At 36.3% G+C, this 25,261-nt stretch overlaps 1 protein-coding gene across 4 annotated transcripts in view; it reads left to right on the top strand.

Annotated features, from left to right (window-relative positions):
- The window catches only part of IPO11 (importin 11), a 210,335-nt gene that overhangs the window by 139,358 nt on the left and 45,716 nt on the right, over positions 1-25,261 (top strand). For 3 of the 4 annotated variants that reach the window (XM_032849849.1, XM_032849832.1, XM_032849839.1), the window contains one exon: positions 22,600-22,695. In XM_032849849.1, the coding sequence (XP_032705740.1) occupies positions 22,600-22,695 (96 nt within the window). Of the gene's footprint in view, positions 1-7,909; positions 8,047-22,599; positions 22,696-25,261 lie in introns of those variants that run through there. The other variant, XM_032849852.1, reaches the window with a different exon arrangement.

Here is a 25,261-nt window from a genome sequence, read left to right as displayed (position 1 = left end):
TTCATTCATTACTCCTGTTGCTTCTCTTTCACCTTTGAGAAACTGGCAGTTATTTCCTGGAAGCCCTGGAAGAAGCTTCCATTGACTCATCTGTACAGAGTGGTTGTGTAAAGTTGACCCTCAGTTTGCATTTGCCAAACACTTAACGTAATCATAGAATGTACAGCGAAACAGCAGCATGTGCTCTTCTTGTTAACATTCATCAGCAGTGGAGCCCTTAAATCCCCAGATTTATTAGAGATCCAGGAAAAAGATTTGGAGTAGAGACTATAGGTTGAAGGGAAACTGGAGAAAGCAGGTGGAATTCTGGGTGGTAAAAGGGCCCCCGGTTTTGTTGCCTTACCTGAAATCTTTGCCGTCCTTGGACATTTTTTGTCTTCCATTTGTTCATTTGTCAAACTCCTTCTAATTTCTCAGCCTAAAAGTGATTTCTGCCTTCTTGAAATTTTTGGATTGCATCATACATTCATTATCATGTATTGCTTGCTCTGCTTTTGTGCTTTTTATGTATCTTACCTCCGGGTTTTTTGGAGGTCGGACCCATGTGCCCAGGGCGTATAGTGAAAGGCATACGGTTTAAGCTCTGAACCACGCTGTGTAGATTTGAGTTCTGGCTCCTGAAATCACTGTGTGATCTTGAGCAAGGTATTTAACATATCTCTACCCTCATCTATAAAATAGAGCTACACTGTTGGATTGTTCTGTGTATTAAGTTGACATAATGCATGTATGGTACTTAGGACAATGCTTAGGAAGTGGTGTATGCTCAGTGTAAATAAATTCTGGTTGTGGTGATGATAATGTTTTACAGATTTTTTTTTTTTTCTCTGCTTAACACCAGACATAGGGTACTCGCTTATAGAATACTCTGCATGGTCAGGATATTATTATCATGAGTTTGTCGACTGAACAGTTATTCTCTCACAGAACACCTTGGGTTCCTTGAAATCAGGGAACAGATTTTATCTTTAGTATCCTTCGAGTCTAGCACAGTGTTTGACACACATAGACTTGCAATAATATGCCTGAATTGGATATATTTAATTACCAATGCATTGTTCTCTTCTCAGTCTTGGATAGTTCCAAACACCCAATTATTCATGTCAAAAACTTGGAAATTGTCTTTGGCAATGTGACGTCTCGCTGTTCACATGTAATCCATCACCAAAGCTGTTGACTGCACCTCTAAATATATCTCAAATCCATACCCTCCATTTCCAGTATCTTCCACTTACTCTTCCTAGGCTGTCGCATTAGCCTCCTAAACGGCTCTTTCCTCCAAGCCATATTCCACAGAGAAGATGACAGCCATGTTTTAAAAGCAGAAATGATCTTACTCCTCTTTTAGTTCGAAACCCGTTCGTGGTCTCCATGGGACAACCAGTCGGGGTTTGCCTTACCTCTTAAACCCTATTCCATCCTGGTCTCTCTCAGTCGTTTCTACCAGCCTTGCTTGCCGTTCTCTCTCTTTGGAAGGTGCTCAGCTTTTTCGTGCCTCAGAATCTTGACAGACTGTGAATTGACATGCTTTCTGGTAGCTGCAGAACACTCTGTTTTTCCTTTATAAAACTGATTGTGATTGTAAATCAAACAAGTTTTGGTCTAGTAGTTTTTCATATGTATTTTATTTTTTAGCCACAAATATTTATTTGTATTTTAAAATATAAGGACTCTTTTTAAACCTTGTTAAATTTACATAGAGTAAAATTGACTTCAAGGGAGGTTATACATTAATATAAATTTTCATACGTGTAGATTGCACGACCAGCACCGCAGTCAGAACACAGGTGAGTAGCTTCATCACCTGAGGACACTCCCTTGTGTACTATACCTTGGGAATCCCATTCTCCCTGACTCCCAACTGCTGGCTCCCACCCATCTGTTTTCTTTCACTGTAGTTGTGTCTGTTTGAGGATATAATATAAATGTAATCAAGCAGTGTATAACTTTTTGAGACTGGCTTTCTCAGGCAGCATAATGCTTTTTATATTTGGCCAAGCTGTTATATGTGTCATTAGAATATTGATGTTTTTGTTTTTGTTTTTGCTGAGTAGTATTCCATTGCACGGATGTATCACCTTAGCCCTCGAAGGACATTTGGGTATCTAATGCTTTTAAGTTAACTGTCTCCCCCACCGATCTCTAGTTTCAGGAGCATGATGTTCTGGACATTGTTAGTGTGTGCCCTCCCCCCGTCCATTTTGTGTGTATGCATTTATTACACACACACACACACACACACACACTTGCTGCTTTATTTTCAGAATAATTTGCATGTAAGTTGAATAGATTATGGCCTTTTACTCCTAAATGCTTCAGTGTAGGATTAGGTAGTGCCTTTAGTTGTCATGTCTTTATAGTCTCTTTTAGTCTCTTTTATTTCCTGAGTTTTTATTTCTTATGACTAATATTTTTGAAGAATACAGCCCTTTTCTTTGTTTCCCTCCCTCCCTTTCCCTTCCCAGAATAGAATATTCCTCATTTGTGATGTGTCTGATGATTTCTATTGATTAGATTGTAGTTACGCATCCTCGGTTAGAATATTACCTAAGTGATTGATGCTGTCCTTCCTGAAATACCACATCCACTGGCACATCGTGTCCACCTGTTTTGCATTAATGATATTAATTCTCATGAAGATGTTTGATTGCTCCACTGTGTAGTTACTGTTCTTTTCCCTTGCAGCTGATTATCTGTATTGAGATACTGCTCTTCATTAAAACTTCTTCCTACATTGAGCAAAATAATATTTTTTATTGTTACCAGAATATTTTTAATTGTAAACACCATTTCAGATTCTGATTCTCTTGATTTTGAGGTCTTTTAAAATCCGTAAGATCAGTAAGCACTATTGTAAACTATTCTTTCTATATAAACCCATCTTGGTAGGTTTATATGTAGATGCTGTATATCTAAATAATATAGGAGGTATATATTTAAAAGGTGGTAATAGAATAATTGTTTGATTTATTCATTTTCTTACTTGTGAAATTTCTGAATGGAAAAGAAAATGGATTTGAACTATTTGAACTATGAGATTATTTGAAGGCAGTGTTAATGAAGGTTCCATAAGAAGAGAGAGAAAAAAATAATTCAACGAGTCAGTTTCCTAGGGGAAAAAATGAGGAGGCTCTTTTAGGAGGCTGTCAGGTTCAGAAATTGTTCTAATGAAAATTAGGGGGAATCAGAAAAGGAATCTGAGGAACCATTTTGATGTGTTACTCTAGAGCAAAATGAAAATGTCACAGTTCAGATTGGGGAACATTATTGTTCTTGGAGATCATATGAAGATTTCACCAAACATTTTAGGGAATTGACAAGGTAATAATGAGATGGTTTTAAATTACCTAAATAATGTGATTTGGCTGTTAGTAATTAAAGCATGGGGACATATACCTTCCAGTCAGTGCAGCAGGAAGTTGAGAAACTTGAGTTCTAATCTAAAACTTAAGTGGCCAGTTGTACCACTAATCAGTGATGTGCTCATAGCCAGTAAGTCTCTGAATTCTGTTCCTGTATCACCCTTTTTTAAGGCCTTGATTTCTGTTTTCTTCTATAGTAGTGATCTCTCTCTGTAACAGCAGCAACCCTTTGAACCCTGTGAACAGAAAGGCTAATAAACTTTGTCATTCTGGATACTGGGTTTAGATTTATTGTTTGTTGTAAATGCTTTAGTTTACCTCAGCTTTTACAATAGGAGAAAGACAAAATTTATTTTATTCAGTCACTTTTATCTAGTGTAGTTTACTAAAAACTTTATTTTCAAGTCTAATAAGAATAAATATTTTCTGTGCTTTGGATATTTCTGGAATGGAGGACAAGATTTATTAATGTTCCAATCTTATCACTTTGTAGTTTTTACTCTAAATTTTATTTTGATGTCGATGAGTTCTTCTAAACTCTAGAGGAGGAAAAAATTTTCCTTGACTTTTTCAGGGTCCCTGAGTGGGTCTGAAAATTAAACTGACAAAGTCAAGATTAACAGGGGGAAAAGCATATATATTTAATGTTAAGTTTTATATGACATGGGAGCCCTCATAAGGAACTGAAGACCCAAAGAGGATTGTAAACACGTGTGTGTGTGTGTGTGTGTGTGTGTGTGTGTGTGTGTTTAAAGATTTTATTTATTTATTTGAGAGAGAGAGAGCATGCAGAAGAGAGCACAAGTGAGGTAGGGTGGGTGGGAGGAATAGCAGAGGGTGAAGCAGATTCCCCACTGAGCAGGGAGCCCCATGCAGGACGTGATCCCAGGACCCTTTGCCATGACCTGAGGCAGAGGCAGATGCTTCACTGACTGAGCCACCCACATGTCCCAAACCTGTGTGTTTTTATGCTAGTTTTGAGGCAGAGTGGAAAGTCGTGGAAAGAGAGGGTAGGGCACAGGGTATGAGTTAAGTTTAGCAAACAGGGAAATTTTGCAAGCCTCTTTGTTTGGATTCTTCTCAGAGTCTCTTTGTCTTCAGAGATAAAGATGCTCCTTTTCTCCCACTATAGTTGAGGGCACCTCTCACATGAAGTTTTTATGACCTCATTCAGGAGTTAAGGGCAAGTAGTATGAGGGTGTGGCTGGAGGTAGGGAAGGGATCAGAGAGAGTCCTTCACACTTCTGCCTTTTTCTCAGATTCCTTCAGATTTGAGTATTCTCTATGCCACAGTGCCATATTTTGGGATATGGGGTCCAGAACCCCATCATAACTCTAAACTGTATGACACAATTGAAAAATCCTTCACTGTTTGATGTAAGTGAAAACACTAAACACAAAAGGGACTTGAGAAACCTAGCTCTTATTCCATCTTTACCTCTAATTCATGTCATTTATCTGATATGGGGTTTTTTTGGTGGTAATTTACCAATTTCTTCATTCAGTAGCAACAACAGTTGTTGGCCACAAAGGATAGTTGTGAAAATTATAAATCATTTTGATAAAAGATCTGTTACCTAGTATGCACCTCTGATTTTTTATTGTCATAGAAAGTGGTGGGTACTTTAACAAATATTTAATAGGGAAATAATTCATATTATCTGAAATAATTGTTATCTTGATGGAAAAGATGCTTTAATAACGAGGGAGTTACTATACAATTATAGATATATCATTACTGGTATTTTAAGTGTATTATCAGAGTATTAGTAATAATAATCAAAGTCAGAATTAGAAAGCCTAAACATTGAGCTTTTTTGAAAAATAATGACTAACAATATATAATATAAGCAGTTTATAGTTAACTCTTTAAATCATTACCCTAAAATATTACAGTATACACAGATTTTTATTTAATAGATTCATACTATTTCACAGATGTATACATGTTGAAAAGTAGTTCAAGTGTCCCTTTCACTCTCCCCAGCTTTTCTTGCCAAAGGTAACCTTTGCCAGTAATTTGGTGTGCAACTTTCTATCATTTTACAATGCAAGGCATATACCTTAATAAATTAAGGTGCTAGTTGGTGATATTCAATATTTTTTGTATCCAAAAATCTCTTTAAAAAGATAAAAAGGGGGGGCGCCTGTGTGGCTCAGTGGGTTAAAGCCTCTGCCTTCGGCTCGGGTCATGATCCCAGGGTCCTGGGATCGAGTCCCCGCATAGGGCTTTCTGCTCAGCAGGGAGGCTGCTTCTTTCTCTCTCTCTGCCTGCCTCTCTGCCTACTTGAGATCTCTCACTGTCAAATAAATAAATTAAAAAAAAAAAAAAAGTTAAAAAGGAAGAGCAGAGAGGTTAGTGAACAACATTTGTGTTCACCATTCTAAATTTCTTGTTTTTGCTCCTTTTTTTTTTAAGGACTAAAACAAAGTTAAAGTTTGTAATATGTATTCAAAGAAATGTAAATACTATATGCATTTGAAAAAAATTAACCAAAATTACATTATTCTATCTTTTATTTCACCTTTTTCTATTCAATATTTATCTGTTGCTGATGGCTACAGTTTGTTCTTTCTGAATATTTAAAATTTTCACATTTCCTTTTAAAATACTTATTTTTTAAATTATCAGATGTTTAGGTATATGTGTTAGGAAAACACAAATTAACTGCTTTCTGAAAAAAATAAGTTCCTGAGATTTCCTTTCAACAATACTTTGGAAACACAGATAAAATTACTTCCTGTCTCTCAGTTTCCTGTATCCATGGCAACCCCTGTTTTACACACTGACTGTGGAGGAACCAATGTGAAGAGTGGTGTTTCCTGAGCAAACTGTGACTTCAAAAAAAAAAAAAAAAGAGGAAAAAAAAAGGTGGAGGGGTGGAGGTCAACAGTGCCACAGAAAGAAATGGAGTTTAGAAATGTCGCTCTTCAGATTTAGAAAGAAAACCTTTACTCGAATCAGCCGAGTGTCAATAATATGAATTTCCTGGTTTCGGTAAGATGATTTATTTACATATAAACTTTTAACTGAAATGGAAAATAATTTGCTTTTGTGAAAAGCTATAGTTCAGAGTTTAATTGCTTGTAGTGAGTTTGTATTTTCATAAATTATAATATTTAATTGATACTAAATTTAATTTGGTAAAGGGACATATTATATCCAAAGACCATTATCCCTACCTCATCATTTGTCACTTTTGTTATTGTCAGTTGTAATGTTTTAGATGAGCTTTAGCAAACATACTGTTTTGTAGTTCATTAAATTTGAATTATCATTTTGTCAAGCAGTGGATTAATGGCCTGGAGGTTTTAATCCTAGAACACCTTCCAAGCTCATATATTACGCTATCACCATAGTACAGTTGATAATAGTTAGTATTGTTGGCTGATACTAATAAAAATAAAAGAATACAGAATTTTTAGTATTATATGTAGCACTATAATTTTGAGAACTTATTGATGATTTAAAGTTTTACCTTCTTTTTTTATAGCCAATTCTGATATGAACAGAAAAACCAAGAACAGGGCTATGTGTGGATTACATTTTTCTCTGCCTTGCCTACGACTTTTTCTGCTTGTTACCTGTTATCTTCTATTCTTATTACATAAAGAGATTCTTGGATGTTCGTCTGTTTGCCAGCTCTGCACTGGGAGACATATTAACTGCCGTAACATAGGCCTTTCAAGTATTCCTAAGAATTTTCCTGAAAGTACAGTTTTTCTGTATCTGACTGGAAACAATATATCTCACATTAATGAGGGTGAATTAACAGGACTTCATTCTCTTGTAGCATTGTATTTGGATAATTCTCGCATTGCGTATGTATATCCAAAAGCCTTTGTTCAGCTGAGGCATCTATATTTTCTATATCTAAATAATAATTTTATAAAGCGCTTGGATCCTGGAATATTTGAGGGACTTTCCAGTCTTCGTACTCTGTATTTACAGTCTAATCAAGTAGCTTTTGTTCCAAGAGGAGTATTTAATGATTTAGTTTCAGTACAGTACTTAAATCTACAAAAGAATTGCCTCACTATCCTGGGGAGTGGTACCTTTTTTGGCATGATTGCTCTTCGGATACTTGATTTATCAAACAATAGAATTTTGAGGATATCAGACTTAGGCTTTCAACATCTTGGAAACCTAGATTCTTTGTATCTAGAAGGTAATAATTTAACGAAAGTACCGTCAAATGCTTTTGAAGTACTTAAGAGCCTTAAAAGACTTTCTTTGTCTCATAACCATATTGAAGCAATACAGCCCTTTGCATTTAAAGGACTTGTCAACTTGGAGTATCTCTTTCTGAAAAATTCAAGAATTCAAAATGTTGCTAGGGATGGGTTTAGTGGAATTAATAATCTTAAACATTTGATCTTAAGTCATAATAATTTAGAAAATTTAAATTCTGACACATTTAGCTTGTTAAAGAATTTAATTTACCTTAAGTTAGATGGAAACAGAATAATCAGCATTGATAATGATACGTTTGAAAACATGGGAGCATCTTTGAAGATCCTTAATCTGTCATTTAATAATCTTACAGACTTACATCCAAGGGTCCTTAAGCCATTGTCTTCACTGACTCATCTTCAGGCAAATTCTAATCCTTGGGAATGTAACTGCAAACTCTTGGGCCTTCGCGACTGGCTAGCATCTTCAGCCATTACGCTAAGCATCTATTGTCAGAATCCCCCATCCATGCGTGGCAGAGCATTGCATTTTATTAAGTGGACTGACTTTACAAATTGTGTTACATCTTCGACAAATGTATCCAGAGCTTGGGCTATAAAATCTCTTCATATTCACCACAAGACTACTGCATTAATGATGGCCTGGCATAAAGTAACCACAAATGGGAAACATTTGGAAAATACTGAGAGCGTTACTTTCTGGGAACGAAGTCATACTGCACCTGCCAATAGATTTTTTCAAGAGAATACATTTGGTAATCCATTAGAGGCTACTGCAGTGTTACCTGTGCAAATACAGCTTACTTCTTCTGTTAACTTGAACTTGGAAAAAAACAGTGCTCTACCGATTGATGATGCCTCGGTGTCAGGGAAAACATCTCTCATTTGTACACAAGAACTTGAAAAGCTGAATGAGGCTTTTGACATTTTGCTGGCTTTTTTCATCTTAGCTTGTGTTTTAATCATTTTTTTGATCTACAAAGTTGTTCAATTTAAGCAAAAACTAAAGGCACCAGAAAACTCAGGGGAAAATAGACTTGAATACTACAGCTTTTATCAGTCAGCAAGGTATAATGTAACTGCCTCAATTTGTAACACTTCCCCACATTCTTTAGAAAGCCCTGGTTTGGAGCAGATTCAGCTTCACAAACAAATTGTTCCTGAGAGTGAAGCACAAGTCATTCTCTTTGAACATTCTGCTTTATAATTCAGCTTCATATTAGTTACAGGAAAACTTCAGTGCCATGGACATGAATTCAACTGAAGCCTCCTTAAAGAATTATAAATTTTATTTGGAAATATAATGAATTATATGAGCTTAGCATTAATAAATACATGTTTTTAATAATTCATGAATACTGTATTCATTCAGCGTATGTCTTCAATAGGTGCTATATTAAGTAATGATACTAACGTTTCTGTGTACTAAGCACTATGCTAGTAAATACTTCATATTATCACATTTATCCTTAAAAAACTTTGTAACTATCTACATTTTACAGGTAAGGAACCCTAGGGAAAGTGAACTTAAACTGTGCCAAATTCTTACTGCTTATGACACTTTTTAGGTCTGTCTGACTCTAGGGCGCATGCTTTTGATTTCATGCTATGCTGCTGTCTAGGTGCTAATTGTCAACAACATAGGCATGGCTCCTATTCTTGGTAGAACTTGAAATCTAGAGGAGGCACATGGTTTCTCTATGGGATGGTAAGTATTGCACGCAGAGGTGCTACTGAGTATGACATCAAGTGGAAGTGGTAGGTGGCTTTATGTGAACAATGACGTCGAGACTGGATCATGAAGGATAAGCAGAAATGAAAAGAGTTGAGTAATAGGTAGAGGTAACTTCGTATCACAGATGTCAAAGAAAGAGAAAGAATGCTGCTTTTAATGAAGTAACATTCAGTGTGACCAGAATTATGAGTGGTGGTGTAAGACTTGCAGCTGGAGAGAGATACCAGATGATGAAGGATATTGTAATTTAATATTTTCCTTAGAGCAGCAGGGAGCCATGGAAGGATTTGAAATAGTGGAATGACTTAATCAGATTTACTTTCTGGAAGGAACAATGAGACTAGATGCAGAGTTAATTGGGTAGGAATTTGTGTCACCAATCCCGGGGTGAGGTACCAGAGACCTTTGCCAGAGTAGTGGCAAAGAGAATGGATGGATGGATTCTGGAGCTTGGTGGTTGGCTAAGGGGTGGCAAGTAAGGGATAAATCAAAGATGGTAATTTTTTGGCTTAGGCAGCATTTGGTTGCATTTAATGAACAAAGGAATCAAAAGGAGTGGGGAAATGGGTGGGGACAAAATAATGAGTTCAATTTTGGATACATTGAATTTGAGATACACATCTGATCTCCAAGTGGAAATATCCCATAAGCAGAAGATTACGGGAGAGATCTGTCTAGTAAAGGTCAATAATTTGTAAACTTCCATTTGTCTAGTACACCAGAAGTATATGATCCTCTCTTAACAATAACATCAACCATTTGAGTCATGACTTTGGGAGACAGGTAAGTGAGGAAGAATAAGATGAAAGAGCCCCCAGGAGATGTTAGTGGCCTTGATTGGGAATCTTTAGATAGATGGTAATTCAAGCCATGGGGACTATGTGTGGTTTATCTCTATTAGTATAAATTTATACTGTGTAGAATATTGGGCATATAGTAAGTGCCCACGCTTGATCTATTAACAGAGACCTGAACTACGAATACGTGTTAAAAATTTTCCCTTGAATGTTACGTATTTCATGTTTGTGCTGTCCTTCCTCTTCCCCCACATTTCTCTTTTTTATTATTAAAAGTTAATACTTCCTGTATGAAATTAGCCTGAAACAGTCTGGGAGTATTTAAACCAAGTGGTAATTATTGAGTCTGTATTGTGAACCTGAAGTAATAATAAGAATGATTGTGTTGTCCCATATACCTTAAGGTGGTGCTTCTCAAACCCAGAATCACCTGGGTTGTTAAAGTACAGATTGTTGCCCCCCACCATCTCCCAGAATTCTTTATTCAGTAGGTCTGGAGTGGGTCCTGTTGAGTGTGTGTGGGGGTAAGTTTTGCTGATAGTGCTGGTCTGGGGATCATGGCTTTGAGATATACTAGAAATTTCAGAGAAATTAAAGCCACATCTCTCCGCCCTCCCAGCTCTCCCCACACCCCACCACCCCTACAAGAGTTTTCACTGTTCTTTTCCCTGTCTAGTTTAAAGCTTTGTCCTTGGTTGTGATTATAGGAGATAACCTGAATACATTTAAATAAATCCGTTCTTACATAAATTATTTATTTCATTGGGGAAAGATAGGTGGTATTTGTTTCACCTTGAAAATGTTTTTAATAATACACTTCTATTGCTGTTGTATCCACACAACTCCAGTTAAGTTTTTTATTTAATTACTGAAAGTACATGCTCTTTGGAAAAAGGAATTCAGAGAATACAGAGATACTTAAAATGAAAGGTGAAAACTCTTTCATGTCTCCCTTCTCCACCACCTAGACCACACTCTCTTGAAGATGTTAGAAGCAGCCTAGGTGGTTATTTGGAGTTAGGAAATAACCATAAACAAAGTATTTATCTTGACCTTACTGAAAAACTCCCCCAAATTCGAAGAAGGTAATTTAGAAATTTTATCAAGATTTAAAAAATTTTTATGTATAACTTATAATTGATGACTGATATAGGCTCAACTAGAAAATTTTAATCTTATTAATATTGTTTTATATATGGGGTTGTAGTTGCATATGGTGGTATTCATTAAGTACTCATTCCAGTTTCTGTCAGCAGCTTTTCCTTTTAAAAATGTTAGCTCATATGACACTGTTGTTTGATAGTTGCACAATTTAAAAACTTACTTAAGATAAAATTGATTTGAAGTGATAATATGCATAGAAAGTTTTAGTATAATTTGTGCATATGATTGTTTCACATTTTAGGCAGCACCACCTCAAACAAACCGCAAAGTTAAAACTAAGTAATATTCTCAATTAACACAGGTGAAGAAACTTTTCTCAAGATTACTATGTTTCTCTACTGTTTACAAAAGTTTTCTGATGAGAGCACACAAGAATAAAATGGTTGTGTTTTTTGATAGTTTTATATACCGATCCATTTTTTTTTTCCCACTGACTTCTGTAAAAGTTTGGTAAGGTTCCAAGGCATTCCTAAAAAGCTCCCCTTTATCCTCTCCCCATAACAAACGAGAGGTATAGAACTTAACTACCATTTATTTATAACAGTATACTTTTTAATACATTTAAAATTCCAGTTTGGAATTTCAGAAATATGTATCTCAATTGGGAACTTACTCCCAGTTCCCTCCTAGCATTGGAGTAGAGATGTTTGATGTCAGATTATCAGATAAGGGCGGACATTGTTTGAGAGTGAGGGAATTGTATAGAATTCACTGTAGCAGGGAAAGAAGATCTTTGGATAACTCTTTGTTCTCCACCAACTTTGTACTCTCAATGGAGTTCTCGACTTTCTCCTACATAAAGTGCCAGGGTTACATACTTCCTCTTACCTGTGTCTTGAGTCAGCAAGCATTTTTACTCAGTTATCTTATCTCCATTAAAACAATAACTGTAAAATATGCCATGTTTGTTTTAATGGGTCGCAAAATGGGAGAAAAAAGGCTAGGGGACCTTTTACAAGGTTCTGAAAAACAGTTTTAATGCTAGGCCTTCCTAGCAAATTGGTCTTACAAGAACATAACCCATGTCCTCACGATAAGGATCGCACACCTTTACTTGCCTTTGTTAGCAAAGTCCTCTTTTGATCATGTAACACTTTTCCAGTGCACGTTCTTTTTATTTTGGTCTGGGCTGTGCAACATATAACAGTTCTCTAGGAATGTAAATCCAAGCCATGAATATCTTTTCATATGACTTTAGTGACAGCATAGTTGGCTTTTTTTGTTTGTCCTGTCCCATATTCATGATTATCTTGTATTTATTGTATAGTTTTATCAGCAACAATACCAAGCATTTACAAATGGTAAGGTCAGATTCCCACCCTCGTTATAAGAAATCTCTATTAAGTTCTCTTATATCCTTTTTTAAAAATCAAGAACCACTTTATCAAATGACTCCTGTAAGCATTCAAAACAAGTATTGCTGTGGTTTTCAGCATAATGTTTTTCCCACATAGTGCTCTATCAGTCATTTGTCATCTTTTTATGGAAACTTAGTTTTGTCATTGGGTATTCTTAAAGCGTAGTCTTTTCTTTTGAAAGTCATGGAAGGTGGCAGTTTCTTCTCATGGCATCATACATGGTTTGGTAGAGTTTTTCTTACTATCAAAGGTTACGGGTTGCTTTGTTTTGCTTGTGTATGTGCACTCCAAAAATTAATGGAGGGAATAGTTGATAATATAAGACTTTTTATTTATTTTTTATTTTAAAAAAATATTCATTTGACAGACAGAGATCACAAGTAGGCAGAGAGGCAGGCAGAGAGACAGAGGGGGAAGCAGGCTTCTGGCTGAGCAGAGAGCTGGACACGGGGCTCAATCCCAGGACCCTGAGACCATGACCAAAGCCGAAGGCAAAGGCTCAACCCACTGAGCCACCCAGGTGCCTCTAAAAAGCCTTTTTAAAGATTATTGTTGGATTTTTAAAAATCCAACTTTCATTTTAAAACAACTTAGTGAATTTCCACTAACAATTTTTTATCCTATTTCCTTGCCACTATTTGTCAAGGGAGCTAGATTTATTAACACTCTTTTCCATGACCATGTAGAGAATTACTGTGTAGAAAGAATATATGTTTCCATCTACGTGACAAAAGTATTTGCAGCTAGCTAAATCCTGGAAAATATCTAGAGAGGAAAAAAAACTAATTTTAGTATAAATGGCACCACTTTTGTGGCTTCTGGTGTGATAGAAAGTCTGGAATAAGACTGTTTAGTCAGGTCTTTCTTATTTTGCCCTTTTCTTTAAATAAACTGCCGTTTATTGTTTATTGCTTACTAATCCTATTAAACAGTATCAGCAGAGAAGTGTCGTTAAGAGAATATTTGTTGTGGTTTTTAATGCTTAAATCTTATTATTTTCTTAAATTACCCTAACTTTAGTGACCTCCTATATTTAATATACAAGAATGCAAGAGTGACTTCAAATATTAATCATTTGTATGTGAGGTATGAATAGTGTAACTGTGGTCTGGTTAGGTTAGAGAAAATGCTATTTATTTCTTGGACTTCCTATGAAAAACTGTTAAATCATCAATTTTTGATTAGAGAACTGTTCAGAAAAAGTAATTGAAAATTTTGTGTTTCTGCATGCCTGTTTTCTTCCCAGGTCCAAGGGGATGAAGATATGATACAAATAGATCAATCCACCACTTAGAAAGTGTAAAATAAAATACATGGTCTTTGGTGGATAGATCATTTCTCTGAAAAGTAGAACTATAAAATGCTCACTGTAAAAATGCTAATAAAAATTAGACAGTTAGAAACTAGAGTCCTGTTCATATTCAATGTAATATTTATTGTTTGGGCTGACCAAATGAATATTAGAAATTTCATTTATTTATGCCTTTGGGAACTAAAAGTTTTATTCTTCTTTTCAAGGGTGGTTTGTTTTCTGAACCCTTGTGGTTAGGTTCATAATTACACAAAAGGATAGAAGTATCTTAAGCCAGCATAATTTTTAAGTTGATTCACTAAACACAAAGATGGATTGATTTTTTTTTCTTTAGTATTTCGTTTTCAGAATCACTCTGCATGGTTTCTGCAACTCAGTCTACAGATACGTTTATATACCCAGAAAATGCCTTAAGATGCCATAGCTTTAGAAAATAATAAAACAAGATTAAGAACTGTAGCTTTACTCATGTGAATTTAACAGAAAAAGAAGTTTACTGAAAACTATGTGGAATTGTTTAAGTGGTCAAATAATATTTAGTATAGAATTTCAAGCCCTCACCTATTTAATGTTTATATATGTGTAACATCACTTATAACACACTTGAATAACCAAACAAACGGGTATTTATAAAAGCTTGTCTTCTTTCGTAGTTTGTAACTTGTGTCTATGTGAATACATTAATATATCTACCAAGTATGTGTGATAAGAAAAGGAAAAGTGTTTGTGACAAAGAAAAAGAAGAAACATGTTCAGGTTCCCAGTACTTTTTTCCCGTCGCTTTTACTTTCATTCTCTTCTTTCGTCTTCAATGTTAAACTTTCCTTGTGTTTTCTGAAATATTTCAGAAATAGATTGCAACACAGCCACCTTCTGCTCTATTTTCTGCCTCATGTTTAGTGTAATCAATTGTAATATGTTATCTATAATTCAACTATCCATACTTGTAATTTCCAAAAGAGATGAGCACAAATAATATTACAAAAAGAAAATGAGGGAGGGCAGTTCTTGAGCTCTGGGGATCATTAATTCCCATGATTATTTATTGAGGGGTCACCTCATGTCCTGTGGGACACAAAAAAATAAACATAACACATGGGCTGTGTTTAAAGATTTTATTTGAGAGAGAGAGAGATCACAAGTAGGCAGAGAGGCAGGCAGAGAGAGGAGGAAGCAGGCTCCCCGCAGAGCAGAGCGCCGGATGCGGGACTCCATCCCAGGACCCTGGGACCGTGACCTGAGCTGAAGGCAGAGGCTTTAACCCATTGAGCCACCCAGGTGACATGGGCTGTGTTTAAAGTTAATGGAGAGTCTTAGAGCAGGTGTGTAGGGATGAAAAAATAAAGAACATTAGGAGAAAACTAGATGGCACATGAGTTGCATGCTAAATAAGTAGTGCTGACATTTTATGCTACTGCAAATTCCAAGGACAGAGTGCTCACGTACAGTGGTGTGGCCAGAGAAGGCCTGTAAAGGAAGTGTGAATTCAGGCGAATAGAAAAAGGAGGAAGAGCATTGTGAGGGGCAGGAAGGGAGTAAGCAGATATGAGTTAGCAGCTATTATATTCAAGAGGTAATGACTTAATTGCCTGAAAGCCATGAAAGGAGGAGCAACTTGGGAAAGGTGGGATTGTTCGATGTTGTTGAAGTTCTTGATCACCCCCTGAAAATTCTTAAGGAGAAAGCGTGGAATTTAAGAGACTGGAGTAGAAAGTATCCATTTGCCTCCTTGAAGCCCTCAGTAATGAAGTGAGTAGGATCAGTTGGATCCCATTTAACCTTGTAAAATGAAAATAAATTTTTATCAAAATTGGGATTGATTGATTTTTTGTGCAAAGTGGGTTAACTTGGATTGCTAAGATCTCAAGTGATGGTAGAATGATCAAGATTCTGGGCATCACTGATGAGAATTAGAGAGTGATAATTTGCCAGTGCTTCTTTAACTCCATTCAGGGGACTGGATCCTCTACCTTCAGACAAGTGCCTCTTTGTATGTCAGAAATATCCATTAAATGGAGAAAAGTACTTACTCAGGATAGCCTACTTTAAAAGAAAAAAAAAAAAACCTCATTTGTTGCTTGTTTTCTTTGTCCTTTCTGCAAATTTTTTAGTCCATCGTGGATGGACACTTAGGTTGTTTCCATAATGTTGCTGTTGTAAATTATGCTGCAGTAAACATCTGGGTGCATGTATCTTTTCAAATTAGTGTTTGCATATTCTTTCGCTTAAATAGTGGTAGTGGAATTAACTGGATCATATGGTAATTTCATTTTAATTTTTTGAGAGCATCCATACTGTTTTCCACAGTGGCTCTACCAGTTTGCATTCCCATGAACAGTGCACAGGGATTCTTTTTCCTCCATATTCTTGCCAACATTTGTTTCTTGTGTTTTTTATTTCAGCCATGCTTACAGTGACATCTCACTGTAGTTTTGATTTGCATTTCTCTGACAACTGAGTGATGTTTTCACATGTATGTTGCATCTTTTCACATATCTGTTGCCCATGTCTTTGGAGAAATATCCGTGCATGTCTTCTACCCATTTTTAATTGGATTACTTTTTGGTGTTCAGTTGTGTAAGTTCTTTATATATTTTGGATACTAACCCTGTAGGGGATATGTTATTTGCAAATACTTTCTCCCATTCCGTAGGTTGCCTTGTAGTTTTGTTGATTGTTTCCTTCACTCTGCAGAAGCTTTCTCTTGATATAGTCCCTTGCTTGTTTTTGCTTTTGTTTCTTTTGCCTCGATGTCAGAGAAATTACTACCTCTGCTTTCCTCTAGGAGTTTTATGGTTTCGGGTCTCACATTTGGGGCCTTAATTCATCTTAACTTGTGCATGGTGTGAGAAAGTGGCCTACTTTCATGCTTTGTCATGTAGCTGTCCATTTTTCCCATTTAAATTTTTTGAGAAGACTGCTCTTTTCACACTGCATGTTCTTGGAGGTAGCCATTTTTTTAATCTCCAGAGTTTACCATGATGTCTAACACATTTTATGGACTCATGAAATGTTGAATAAAATGAATGAATGTAACCGTGGTGGCATATTCACCAGGAAAGTTTGGCAAGTGTAATATGACACTCTGATCACTAATTTTTTTTTTTAAATAAATTGGTATCCTGCTGTAAGCCCACCTTTTATTAATACTCATTGAGCCAGTCTTCTGAAATGTGACCTTGGGACTATAACAAGTTGTAAAGTTTTGTCTGGAATAATCAATAATCATTTTTGTTTGTTTGTTTTTTACCTCTTAAGTTTCGATTTCTCCACTGTGCTATGGAAGCTGTATATAGACTAGTAGGGAGTTTAGCTATTCCTTTCAGGACTCTAATTGCTGCCTCCTACTTAATGTGAACTCTTAACTTGTTAGTGAATACTGGTTTGAGAGGTTAAGAACCAAGTGAGAGTTAGAATTACATGGTTCCCCCTGGCTATCTTCACTTCTTCCACATTATATACCAGATTTGATACCAGGTTTGACTGATGTGCACGAGAGGACATTAAAAGATGACACACAGAGAAGGATGCTTATCAAGTGTTGACTTAGAACTCAGTATGTAGCACATATGGAAGAAAAAAAGGGCTGTTTTTAATTTAAAAATGAAACAAAATAATGGGGCACCTTGGTGGCTCAGTTGGTTAAGTGTCCCATCCGACTGTTGATTTTGGCTCAGCTTATGATCTCAGGGTTATGAGATTGAGCCCCATGTCGAGCTCTGTTTTGGGCATGGCGTCTGCTTGAGATTCTCACTCTCTCTCCTGTCGCTCCCCACTGTTGCCTTCCTTGCTCTCTAAAAGAAGCAAAAAAACAAAAAACTACCTAATTCTTATCTTTTGTTTAGAGAGGTAATATATATAAGATTAAGTACAGTACCTTCTCTCCTCCCAACCTATTCTGTTTCATTTCTGTTTTATAGTTCTCATTTGATTTGTTTCCATTTTAAATGTCAAATCACATTTTAAAGCATTCAATTCAGAAAGATTATTATTATAGGAAAACAAGATTGATTCTTAACTTGTAAAAGACAAGGGTTGAGAGAATTATGTGACTAAAGTGATTATTTGATAAATATTCAAAACTTTATAAAAATACTGTGGGTAAAAAAAATCTAAAAGCTTCATTTTTAAAATATTACATTTACGTATTTGGAGGGAGCATTCTTATAATAAAATGGAGAAAAAAATTTTTAACTTCTTTCTTACTTTAAATAAATATGTCTTGTGTGTACCAGGAAGTACAAGCCTTTTTTGCCTTTTTGTTATACCTATTATTTGGGGGTACTCTTCCCAAACTGCTTAATGAGTGGAATTAAGGTACATCTTTTTGTGTTGTTTTGTTTCTGTTTTTTGAACTTCAATGCTTTAAAGAGAGTTACTGTGTGACTTCTTTTACTGACCCCAGAATATGGCATGGGTACTCCCATTTCCCCTCTTCAGTCCTTCCTTCTCCCTTTTGCCTTTTTGAGAGTCGCCTCCTCCCATCTTCCCATTCAGAGCCTGCTCCTTGACCTTTCTACTTCGGGCTATAGTTGTTTTCCCCTTTCCCAAACTTGGAAGTCTGTGGTCAGCCCCTCTGGTACCTAATAGGTACTCCAGCGCAAGCACAGTCTACCCTCTCTGCTGGAATTTAATCCCCCTCCCATACCTACATCTCTGCTTCCATTGTCCTTCTATGCAGAATGAGTCACATCCCAGTGAGAAACAGTGACTGCCACTAATGGAGGTTGCCTCACTTCCCTTACCCCTACTAGACAGTCATGTGTCCAAGCCCCTCAGCCAGTAGAACTTGAAATCCCACTGGAGGTCGGGGAGGGAACAGGGCAGGTGAACCCCACTGATCACAAGCCTGGATGGGGTGTGAATAAGCCGAACAGAGTTTGGACCTGTATCCTCCAGCCTGTCCCAGTCTGCTTCCATGAGTATCATTTTCCATTCTTTATTCTAATTTTCTTAACACTTCTTTTTGTCAGTTATTGACTATTTCTAGTTCTTGGCTTTACATAACTTTCAGGTTCCTTAACTCATTAGCTTTCTCTCAGAAGTTTTCAAGCTTTGTTTTGGTTTCAGCAGTGTCCTTTTAACAAAATCACCATTCATGAGAAAGGGGTGAAGGTAAGCCTTTTGGCAAGAATTGTGTAGTCACTAGATTACCCTATTCATGCGGCATTTTGATTATCAAAATCTGCCCTCAGCCTTGAAGGCTTGGTGTGATGAATGTGCATGTCTGTAGAGGTTCGGTGTTCTAGAACTGTATCCTTTATTCAGTTGCTTATTACTTATTACTTTTTTCTAATTATGGCAGAGGTAGAACTTTGTACCTTTTTCTCAGAAACATGTGCTTGTGCTGGTAGCATCATTATTGATCAATATGATAATTTGTTATAAAACCTATAATCAGATGAAATGGTTGTCAAATATATACACTTTTTTTTCTCCTTCTGCATTCCTTCCTAATTAACCTTCACCCACCTCGTAGACCATGGTCACTTAGATTGCCAGATATGTGTCAGGAAGATCCATATTCAGTCTTTTGAGAAAATACACTGTACTCAGAATTCTGTTCCAATGATTTCTTAAGAAATTACTGGTGTTCCTGAAGGGGTTGATACTTGGAGGTGATGTGAGTAGAGAAGGCAACTGCTTACGTGGGTTGTCCCTAAAAAGTACTGACAAAGAGGCCTGGTAAACAGCTGTAATCTGGAGGATTTTTGTCTTTTTCAGCTCATCATGATTAGTTGTTGATACATGATTAGTTGTTGATATGTATCAACAACTAATTATGTATTAGTTTGTATGTATGTATTAAAAAGGAATTTCAGAACCTGCCTGCCTTAGAATGCTATCATGGATTAGTGGCAAATTACTCTGCAGTAGGAAGTGAAAATGTCTATATACCCTCCACATATCTGTCATACTTCAGTCCAACCTTCATTTGGAGAACTGAATTAACTTCACTGGGATCACACAGTTAGTGGGTGAAACTTTAGGCACAATTTTGGTTTCCTAGATTTTCTTGTAGGGTGGTGTTCCCTGAAATGAATAAAGTAGATTGCATGTGTCTTTCTTAAAAGATTTTTTTTAGTTCTTATATAAAGGAAATACAGTGACTTAGAAAATATTTACTCCTGCAATAGGGTATTATATGCACATTAAAATGTATCAGAATATCAACTAGTTATTATTTTGCCTAACTGGTAATTTAGTTGTCTAAAATCTGATCACATTTGAATGTACAGACAAAACGTTTGACTTTACAAAGGTGGGAACATGACCCAAAATACAGTAACTTGGTACTTCTTTACTGAACATTTAAAAAAGTAATCATCTGTGTTAATGCAGAATGAGAAACATGGTATTTCTCTTGTAGGAATGATTCTAGAAGGTCCCTGGACCTTCTAGATTTATTTAGTTATTTAAAATTTATTCAGCTAGTTTTAAATTCAAATAGAATAGTGTTTCAATGGATAGTTAAGTACTTCCACTTTTTAAAAGATTCGTTACTGTACAGTTACATGTAGTAAAACTCCTTAAGCATTAAGTTTTCACAGATGTACACAGTGTATAAACACTACCATAGTATAAAACACTCCTGTCACCCCAAAAAGTTCCCTTAATGTCCCTTTCCTTAGCAACCACTGAACAAATAATATTCCCTCTCCAGAAAGTCACATAAATGGTTTGTAGCATTTTGAGTCTGTTTTATTTCTCTTAGCGTAATGTTTTTGAGATTTATCCAAGTTGTTGTATGAATCTTTAGTTCCTCCTTATTGCTTACAACCATTTCGTTGAGTAAGTATCCCACAGTGTGTTTAGCCATTCACTAGTTGATAGACATTTGGGTCATTTGCAGTTTTGAATTACTACGAATAAATCTACCATAAGAACTTACAGATCTGAGGGTACTTGTTTTGGTCTTGGGTGAATATATGGGAATGGGATTGCTAAGTTGTGTGGAGTGTGTTAATTTTATAAAAACTGCTGATGTAGTTTCTAAAATGGAAATGCCTTTTTAAAGAATTCTTAATAGCCATATATGAGAAGTCCTGTTGTTTTTCATCTTTGTAAGCAATTGGTATTGTTTGTCTTCTTAATTTAACTTTTAATTAAAATATTACTGTGGTTTTAATTTGCATGTCTCTGATGACTGTGTTATGTTGAGCATATTTTCAGGTACTCCTATAACACCTTCATAGCTTATTCAGTGAAGTGTCTTGAATTTTTTGCCAATTTTTAAATTGAGTTTTTTTTTTTTTTTTTGGTGCAAATAGGGTGGTTTTGTTAAAGCACGGGGACAGGACCCATGGGCAGAAAGAACTACAGAGTTATCTTCTTCAGCTTTTAGAGTTCTTTCTATGTTCTGGATTCAGGTGCTTTCTCATACATATTTTATAAATATTTTATCCTAGTCTGTGACTTGTCTTCTTTGTCTAGGCATTATCTTCAGAAGAATAGAGTTTTTTTCCTTGGGTTTTTTGTTTGTTTGTTTATTTTATTTTTATTTTTATTTTTATTTTTTTTTAAGATTTTATTTATTTATTTGACAGAGAGAGATCACAAGTAGGCAGAGAGGCAGGCAGAGAGAGTGAGAGGGAAGCAGGCTCCTTGCTGAGCAGAAAGCCCGAAGCAGGACTCGATCCCAGGACCCTGAGATCATGACCTGAGCCAAAGGCAGCAGCTTAACCCACTGAGCCACCCAGGCACCCCTGTTTGTTTTTTTTTTTTAAATAAAATTCTGATTTATTTATCATGCTGAAGATAATTTTTTTTTCTCATCTACTGTTCTTTCGATTAGGGGTCATATACATGGTTTAACAGTTACAGATTATTTTTTCCTGATAAACAAGATATAAAACAAATAGGTTTTTTGTTTTTTGTTTTTTTCTATAAACATATATTTTTCCCCCAGGGGTACAGGTGTGTGAATCACCAGGTTTACACATTTCACAGCACTCACCATAGCACATACCCTCCCCAATGTCCATAACCCCACCCCACCCCCTTTTTTTTTTAAGATTTTATTTATTTAAGGGGCGCCTGGGTGGCTCAGTGGGTTAAAGCTTCTGCCTTCGGCTCAGGTCATAATCCCAAGGACCTGGGATCAAGCCCCAAGTTAGGCTCTCTGCTTAGCAGGGAGCCTGCTTCCTCCTCTCTCTCTGCCTGCCTCTTTGCCTACTTGTGATCTCTGTCAAATAAATAAATAAATAAATAACCTTTAAAAAATTTTAATAAAAGATTTATTTATTTGACAGAGATATAGCGAGAGAGGGAACACAAGCAGGGAGAGTGGGAGGGAGCCAAGCAGGGAGCCCAACGACTGAGCCACCCAGGTGCCCCAGAAGAGTAGAGATTTTTAATCTTCAACATTTTTGTATCTTTAACTTTTTAGCTATAAAATCATCTCAGGTCTATTGTAATAAGTTAAAGAATATTAAATCTATTTTTCCTTTCAGATCTGCCTTTTAGTATTTAAACGCTAATACTCTAGTGAAAGAGAAGATTTTAATGTTACGTGCAAAGGCAAAATTTCTGCTATAAGAAACATATTTTGAAAGTTTTCTTTGTATCTTAGAAGTAAAATTTCTCTTCATGTTTCAGGGGGTAATTAGAAAAAAAAAAAAAGAATTACCTGTTAAAATACTCCAGTTAAACCTGTTTTGCTTTTCTTTTATTTTAGTGTCATCCAAGATAAATTCTGTGGGATTATAAATATCTCAGTGGAGGGCCTACATGATGTCATGACAGAAGATCCTGAAACAGGAACTTACAAAGAGTAGGTGGATCATTTAATTAATTGCCCTTGATCAGGGGTGGAGTATGTGTTGGGGGGGTAATTAATTATGTCCTGCATGATTTTTGTTCACTACTACCATATAGACACGGTGTCTTTTTTAAATTTTGTCTTCTATAAAGAAAATTTTGTGTTTTTTTGCCTCTAATTAGCTTGATCTTGAGACCATCTTTAATTTGTTAAAGTGAAATGACAAATTGGACTTCAACTTTAATAATAATTTTATGATTTGACATTAGGCTTTTATGTTAGCATATAAATGCCTTAAAAAAAGATTTTATTTATTTGACAGAGACACAGCAAGAGAGGAAACATAAGCATGGGGAGCGGGACACAAGTGGGGAGGGGGGAAAAGGGGGTTGGATGGCAGGGGGGCAGGAGAGGGAGAAGCAGGCCTCCCACTGAGCAGGGAGCCCAATGTGGGGCTCTATCCCAGGATTCTGGGATCATGACTTGAGCCAAAGGCAGACCCTTAATGACAGCCACGCAGGACACCCCTGTAAAAGCCTTTTTAAAGATGTTTTGAATATGTTCTTTTTTTCAATTAACAAAATTCTCCTGCCCATTAGGCAAGTTACGGGGAAAAGAGGATTGGTAAACATCCTCTATTTTTATTTGCTTGATAGAAGCATCCCTGGCACCTTTACATATTAAAGTCATGTGGTACTTGACCAGTCTTAAAAGAGAACGGTTAAAATGACATTGTTGGGGGCACCCGGGTGGCTCAGTTGGTTAAGCGTCTGTCTTTGGCTCAGGTCATGATAGAATCTTACGACTATAAATATTGTATATTTATGCATAATATGTGACAAAGTTTATAACTGTGAAATGTTTAGGATACAATCAAATTTTCCTCGGCCTCTTTGGAGTATATAATTTAGGGGACAGATGTGTCTAATAAATGAAAACACTAGGAATGAGTAAAGGCACTTACATATGTGTTGAACAAATCACACGAAACAGTAGAATTCTAGCTTGTGCTCTAATAGCGAAGAAAAAGGCACTGTGTGTTAGAGTCTTCGGGAAGGAATAAGACTTAGAATATAGGAAATGGACATAAACATAGCATGGTATAAGTGGAAGGGATGAGAGTCAGGAAGTTGTTAGAAATAAAGTTGAGAAATGAGTGTAGTTTCATTATTTTCAAGATTAGGATACAGAGGCTGAGAAAAGTGCAGTGACACAGCAGATAAGTAGAGGAGTCAAGACTAGAACCATGGTGTTCTGACTCATGATGCCAAGCTCAGCAAGGAAGAAAGTTTTGATTTGGAAGGGGAAAATGTTGGGCATAAGGAAAGCAGACTGACTAGGAGACCATTATTGGGATCCAGATTACAAAGGCCTAGATTTGAGGGCCATGGTACTTGGGTAGCTAGGACGTAAAACCATTGTTTCCCTCCCCAGAATTGTTTGGTCACTGCTTTTTACCCTGGGGTGGTATTTGGCATATGGAAACACAGTGGAGAAACTATTTTCCTGGCTTTTCTAGGTTTTCTAAGAGAAGTTAGACTGATCTGTGATAATCTTCCTATTCTTTAATTTGTGCAGTGCATAGAGTTCTCTCTCTCTTTTTTTTCAAACTACATAGAGTTCTAAAAATTATAGTCCATCAGACTGTAGGGTATAAATAGACTTTCAGAAAAGGGCGCATGAGAAACATAAAATATTTACTTATGTAGCTAACAGTTTATTCAAAGAAAGTTAATATTTTTAGTTCTATTGAATTCCCATTGTATTTTCAGTATAGAATAAATTAGGGCAAAGGAAGAAAACCCTGTTTTTTGTTTTTTGTTTTTACCTCTATAAGTAGCATATTAGTCCGGGTTTTCCGTATAGACAGAGCCAATAGGAGAGAGATCTATATTTATATTTGTATTTACATAAATGTAAATAGATTTATTATAAAAAATTGACTCATGCAATTATGGAGGCTGAGAAGTCCCAAGATCTCCAATTGGCAAACTAGAGTATAGTTTCAGTTCAAGTCCAAAGGCCTAAAAGCAAGAGAGCCAGTGGTGTAAGTTCTAGTCTGAATCACAAAGCCAGAGAAGACTGACGTTCAAACTAAAAGACAGGCAGAGAGTGTGAATTCTCTTTTAACTAGACCTTATTCTCTTCAGGCTTCCACTGATCAAGACTCACCCACATCAGGGAGGGCAATCTGTTGTACTCACTCTACAAATTCACATGTTAATCTCATCTAGAAACACGCAGGATAATATTAACCAATAATCCTGGCATCCTGCGGTTCAGTCAGGTTGATATATTTAGCCACAATAATGAAACTGGTTGACAGATCATCTCTTTCTTCAGACTTGTTTATGCCAGACATTGTGCCGTGTGAGGAAGCAGCTGAGGCTCTGTCCTGAAGGAGTCCACTGCCTAGAAGGGGAAATGGGGACCAGGGGAGCAATACCAGCTACAGAAGAAGGGTTTTGGGGAAACTGTGAACACCTTCTGAGAATATGTGGTGGATTAGAGCCAACTAGTAAAGTAACCTGAAAAGGGTTTTGGACTAGCTTGTATAGTCAGTGGAGGTTCATTTTAC

This window comes from Lontra canadensis, unplaced genomic scaffold, assembly GCF_010015895.1.
Source record: "Lontra canadensis isolate GAN:19392208 unplaced genomic scaffold, GSC_riverotter_1.0 scaffold4, whole genome shotgun sequence".
NCBI classification, from domain to species: Eukaryota; Metazoa; Chordata; class Mammalia; order Carnivora; family Mustelidae; genus Lontra; species Lontra canadensis.
This window is presented reverse-complemented; position numbering and strand designations above follow the sequence as displayed.